The following is a 6,596-nucleotide window of genomic DNA, read 5'->3' as shown; positions in this document are numbered from 1 at the left end:
AAGCGCAGTATGGGAGCGACACGGTAGCGCAGTGGTTAGCACTGCTACCTCACGGTGCTGAGGAGCCGCGTTTGATCCTCGGTCTCGGTCACTGTCCATGTGCAGTTTGAGCGTTCTCCCCGTGTCTGTGTGGATCTCACCCCCACGAACACAAAGATGTGCAGGGTAGATGGATTGGCCACGCTAAATTGCCCCTGGATTGAAATCAAAATGAATTGTGTACTTGAAATTTATTAAAACAAAGGGAAGTGCAGAGTGTGGACCATTCATTTTCTCCCAGTCTGCCATGTCAACAACTTCACCAAACCACGTGTTCCAGGAAGGAGGGAGTAGAAGCATCAGACAAAATATACTCACCGGAACTCTGAGACAGTCAATTAGAAATCAAACTGCCTCCCGGATAAATTGCAGATCCGGGAATTCCCGAGAAATGTCTTCACCTAGTAGAGGTTAGAATATGGAAATGTCCATTACAGGTAGTGACAGAGGCGAATTGATGCATTTAAGGGGCCAAGGAGGCAGGAGGGTTTGGAAGGGTATGCTCGAGTTGGATGAAGCTGGTTAGAGGATATTGGTAGGACGTGTGAGCATCTCGGTACTGAGTCAGATGTTCTTTTCAGGAGTATAAATTCCATTTCATTTTATAGAACAGTCTGCGAGTTTTTATTGTCAGTTCAGTTGAATTTTTAAGCAATGATTTCCGCTTTCTATAACCGTGTGTTCCAGCTCTTAGCAATGGAGATTCTGTTACTCCGCGGGAATCCTCACTCGCTCAGACAGAGGGGAAGATGTCACTTTAACCTGCACATACCGACGATGCATTTTACTTATTGCGTCACCGTCAGTACCCTGACAGACAGCCTGGGGTTGCTGCCAGGAGGCACAAGAACGGCAGGGATTCACTTCAGGCGGATTTCGCGCAGAAATTATTTTTCAATTCAGTGCAACAGTCGGACAAGTTGTACCCATTGCCCATCTCGGAGCTGCGGCTGTCTAACACAGCGGTCTGATACTGTGCACAGAGTGTAACAGTGATGAGAGTGAGTGAAAGTCTCGAGCAAAAACTGCCGCAAGTTTCTGGGTCACAGCTGCTGTCTGTTGAAGAGTTTTTAAACAGCAGATCGGCTACTGACAAGTTAATAGATTCTCGTGCACATAAACTACAGCACAATCCATAGCAACACCGCCTAAAATGGTTCGCATTGAATACTGATTCAGTCTGATTGTTACATTAACTGTGAGAGGGAGGAACTTGCTGCAGTTCATTTCGAGTCTCGGAGAACTCGCCACTACCATTGCGAGTACTGCCACCCGTGGGTCTGGAACTATTGACATCCGTGCACCTCTGATGAGGAAATGAAACTCAGAGTGAGAGCAAAGACCTTTCTGTTTGTGACATCAGGCTGTAATGTAAACCGAATCCAGCATGGTGAGGAAACGCCCAATTAATAGAATAGGCCGATAAAATTCCTCTCAATGTTAAATACACTAACGAATATTAAAACTAAGAATGAACAGTCACATGAACAGCTGTAAAGGGGTATTTTCAGGACATGATTAGAAGCCAATGAATAATAATGTAGTAAACTGTGAGGTCAGGCGTTGTGCGTTTTCGGTAGCCGAATGGTCACCGGATGGTCGGAAAAAGGAGTAAATGGAAGAATAACCAGCACATTTCCTTCACTACATGTTCTGCAGCTTTGGATTTGGATTTGGGGTCACATGTGCCGAGGTAGAATGAAAAATATTATTCTGCGTACAGTACAGTCAGATCGTTGCATTAATGCAAACAGGATGTACGATAGATACACAATATAAATCTATAGGCACAGACATCAGGTGAGCATACGGAGTGTAGTATAATAATAATATTAATAATCTTTTTTAGTGTCACAAGTAGGCTTACATTAACAATGCAATGGAGTTACTGTGAAAATCCCCTAGTCGCCACACAAGGACAGTTCAGTTCATAAGAGGGTCATTCAGAAGTCTGGTAACGGGGGAAGAACCTGTTTTTGAATCCAGCTTGTATACCTGCTGGTGCGGCTGCATTTACGTGTTGTGTTACTTCCTGTAACCACTACATCACATCGTTAAGTATTATTTTCAACATTTCTTTCGCAACATCGTTCAATTACAAAATGGTACAAATGCTCCAAACATTTATTTTCATTCTGTCTAGATTGCATTTAATGTGAATGGAATGGAACAGAACTTTCCCAATGCTGCCCTATTGCTTTCGGCTTCATACTTATTTCAATATTTTCAAATGAGAACAATCTGCAGGTTATCTCCCAATCTGTACCCAGTTCCATTCACCGTGTCACACTGCAACAGTGTCTTTAATATGAGGCTCCCCCTGGTTGCTGTCACTGTCTCTCAGTCCGCAGTAATACACCGCGCTGTCAGACAGCCGCAGCTCCCGGATGCTGAAATTACCCTCACTCCTCGAACTGGTCCAAAGATGCAGAGAATCGACTCCCCACACCCACTGCTCCGGAAACATCTCCGTAATTACGAATGTAGATCACAAATATGGGGGCTTCGACCCGGTCCTGACGGTAAAATTGCAAATAATATGTACCAGCTGTGGTCGAATAGCTGAAATCAATAGTAATCGATTCTCCTTCAAACTTTGTCGCTGTAACCGGTTCCTGTGAAACCGAATCTGCACCGATAACACCTGCAAAAAATAGAAATCCGAGCTTAAACTTTGTATTACTTTGTTAGAAATCATGCAATCTTGGAATTGTATATATTACAGTTAAGGGTGGATCAGAATGTAAGTATCGCGAGCTGTCTGGAAATTGTGCCCCTTGGGATCTTACCAGTTAAGTGAGTTGTGATGAAAATGTAAAAGGTAATACACAAAAGTTCACAGAGATGGTAATGGATTTGAACTCAGTGAGTTGCAGCTGAATTGTTGCAGTCCAGAGTTCAGAAGATAGAACAGTACAGCCCTTGATGTTGTGCCGAGCAATGATCACCCTACTCAAACCCACGTATCCACCCCATACCCTAACAATCACACACACACACACACACACACACACACACACGCACGCACACACACGCATCTTACTTTTTAGGACACTACGGGCAATTTAGCATGGCCAAACCACCTAACCCGCACATCTTTGGAGTGTGGGAGGAAACCAGAGCACCCGGAGGAAACCCACGCGGAGAACGTGCGGACTCCACACAGACAGTGACCCAGCTGGGAATCGAACGTGGGACTCTGGAGCTGTGAAGCATTTATGCTAACCACCATGCTACCGTGCAGCCACGGTATGTGAATAATATCCGGCCTCACTACCGATTGGTTCATTCCCGACAGAGCCAGCAGGAGACACCCAATCAGCTCAAAGCTCCTGTGTCCTACATTTCATCCAATTAGATCCGTTTCTTTGTTACGTCAGAGCGAGGAGCCCGGAACCACCTGCACCTGTTCTCAGAACAATGAACTGAACACAAGAACATCAGATGATGAGGAGCAGGATCTGCAGTGGACGATTTACCCATTCACATGGGGTTGCTCTGCAATTGTACAGATCATAGTTGTTCGACCTGAAATCTACTTTCCTGCACCATTTTCATGTCCCTTATTTCCCCGCATATCCCCAAATCCAACATATGTCTCGAAACAACTAAACGACGGAACAACCGTCGCTCTCTGACACAGAGAGGGCGTGAAAGCGAATGTTAGTCCTGTTACTGAGCGTATCTTTGAGACAGGGCACAGATGGATGCTATTTAGTGTTGGCATGACGGTGGCATTTGGAGAGCAGTTCGCAAAGCACAGAAACTACTATAAAAAGGGATTTAGCAGACAATGTTACATGTTCAGCACTACAGAAACAAATAATTAGGGCTAACTGCTCTTTATAATATTGCTTTGTTTACATAAATAGTTCACAATCCAGGTGAAAGATCTAATTCAGTGAATCGATGGGAGAGTGCTTTACCGGTTTTTGTACGGGTTGACTGTGCCTGTGTTACAGTGTGGGGCTCAGCGCACAGAGATACACGGCAGAGTCAGAGACACGGACCCCGGTGATATTTAAAGGAACCGTTTTCTTATCCTGGTCTAAATCGGCAGAAAACCGGTCAGGGAAATCTGAAGACCTTTCTCCCTTCCCCGTGCTATATTTCTTCAGTAGATATCTCGGAGCTTCCCCTGGATACTGGATGTACCAGAGGAGAGTCGCGCCAGTATATTTTGCTTTGTAACTGCAGTTCAATATTGCTGTCTGTCCTTCCTGAACCGTTAATTCAGGCGGCTCCTGGGAAACCAAATCTTGGCCACTGGTTCCTGTAACAACATATAGAATGTGTCAGAAATCTGTGAGTAAATATAACCCATGAAACACACACTGAGGATTTGAGTTCAGACTCACCGGGCAGAAAGACCATTATTATCAGTAAATCACACAGGGAGCACATGGTTCCTGATTGGACAGTAAACAGCGACACTGTTTGAAATATGTTGTTGCTTCTAGTCTCATATCAAAGTGCAAACCCAGATCAGAGGCAAAGAGTAAACGCAGATCAATTCTTGGGAAACTGAGGGGCGTTTGTTAGTACTACGATTGGCTGGTCTCTCAGCTCTGACGTCAGCTGAGGGCCAATCACTGTCAGTTAAGCGTTTATTAGGGCGGGTTCTCTCCAATCACATTCCATCCCTGGCTGTGTGTTTGCCTTTCTCACCTTGCCGTCATTCTGTCACTTTCTCAGTTGAAATCGTTTTCCTTCGACCTCAACTTTCACATCTTTCCTGAGGTAGATATTCCTCCCCAAAAATGTGAAAGATAAAATAAATATTTTAAATCAGCCTCACACACAGACGTTAACGAGGCCATTCAGTGCACGAACATAATTGATAATTACTGTTTTAAGGGTACCCGGGGATAAATAGTCATCCAACTCTACACCAAGATGCGCTTCCACTGGGGTCTCTTGTACTGGTAAAGTACTGATTTCAGTCAGTCATCACTTGTACCCCAGGAAATTTAAACAGTGATAACTCTGAATTTGATCACTTTTAAAAAGTGCTGCATGGTAGATTGCCACCTGATCAAGAAGTTTCACAAATACAGATTGATGAAATGATTCTCCGGGATCGGCAGGTTTATATAAATGGGATCGGGAAATTATGGAATTTGATTCTGGGGTATAATGACCGTCAAATGTCAAATGGCCCAACAGTGAGAACCATTGACCTCATTCAGGGAAACCCATTCAGATGGAGCTGGATTGCCCCGTTTATTATCTGTACCAATGCAACTCCTTGTGCTTACTTGATACGGAAATCGTGCCAGTTTGTGTATGAGCCCCGCCGGGCCCTCATTCACTGTGGGTCTCAGCGCGCAATAATACACGGCGCTGTCTGTCATCTTCAAATCTGTCAGGGACAAGTGAAAAGTGCTTTGTGTCGGGTGGAGTTTCCCGCTGAAACGTTCAAAGCCGGGAGCCGTCTCGTTGAACCCATAACTATCGGCTCTGAGCAGATACCGCGGAGCTCGGTGTGGATACTGGCGATACCAGAAGAGGTAATAGCCTGCAGCTGAACTCGATACCGAGTAACTGCAGGGTATGGCTGAATCTTCACCCTCTTCTGCGTCGACTCGTTGTTCTTCCTGAGACACCGAGTCTCCCTTACTCATCCCTAAAAAGAAAAAGCTGGTTAGAAGGAGAAACGTGAAGCGGATGAGCACCCGAAGATGGAAATAAGAACACATTTGGGAATTGGAGGATTCAGTACAGAGGTTCAATATAACCAACCTGTCATCAGGACAATAACCAGAGGCAGGTAGAGTATCAGCCCCATGGTTCGAATCTGAACTCCAGATACAGAGACAGGTATCACTGACTGGACCAGCCCTGTAATTGGCGGAGATAAAACAATTAGCGAGATGTTATGAGTTCGAATCCGATTTCTTCGCTCCGCCCACCTTCACGTCTCAAAGCAGCCGCTTCCTCTGGAACGGGTCGGTGATGTTTGATACGTGATCAGAGAGCGCCCTCCTGTGGACAGCGCAACCGCCTATTGGAAACACACGCGGCCACGTGCAACAACATGTACGTAAACATCCATCCAGACATGCACAGACACTGCAATAAATTCCAACATTCGTTGACATGATTTTTGAGTGCATATTAGTCTGAGTTGCTAATGATGAAAGTAAGTGAATATGTCCACCTCCCAGCCGCCTCCTTTACACCACAGAATCAGCACAAACATAGACACAGAGACAGTAAAAATAGTGATCGACCCACAAACTGATCTCTCAAACAGACACACGGACAACCATTAAAGTAAATAAGGAACCAGATTAACACAGCTATAGAAACACAAACGAGAAATTCCGTCAGAGGCACTTTCAAAAACCTTGGACTTGTCAGAGCGAGCTTTCTGGGATGGAAATCCCCGAGGTTGTGTCAGTGTGGTAATATCATGTTGGATATTCATTGCGATCAATTGTACATGTTAGCAGCATGAACATCCCGGAATGTATTTCCCATTAACCGTGAGGTTAATTTATAAAAACGACCAGCCTTTGTATTACGTCATAAGTTGTATTACGTTAGGGTTGGCT

At 44.8% G+C, this 6,596-nt stretch overlaps 1 gene segment (V, D, J or C); it reads right to left on the bottom strand.

Moving 5' to 3' along the window:
- Positions 1 to 3,995: 3,995 nt before the first annotated feature.
- LOC119959963 lies at positions 3,996 to 4,443 on the bottom strand. The segment is given in 2 exon segments: positions 3,996 to 4,312; positions 4,398 to 4,443. Coding segments are annotated over 2 exon segments (363 nt in total).
- Positions 4,444 to 6,596: the final 2,153 nt, after the last annotated feature.

Source organism: Scyliorhinus canicula, unplaced genomic scaffold (genome assembly GCF_902713615.1).
Source record: "Scyliorhinus canicula unplaced genomic scaffold, sScyCan1.1, whole genome shotgun sequence".
Taxonomy (NCBI): domain Eukaryota; kingdom Metazoa; phylum Chordata; class Chondrichthyes; order Carcharhiniformes; family Scyliorhinidae; genus Scyliorhinus; species Scyliorhinus canicula.
The sequence above is the reverse complement of the archived record's forward strand: the minus strand, read 5'-3'. Positions and strand labels throughout refer to the sequence as shown.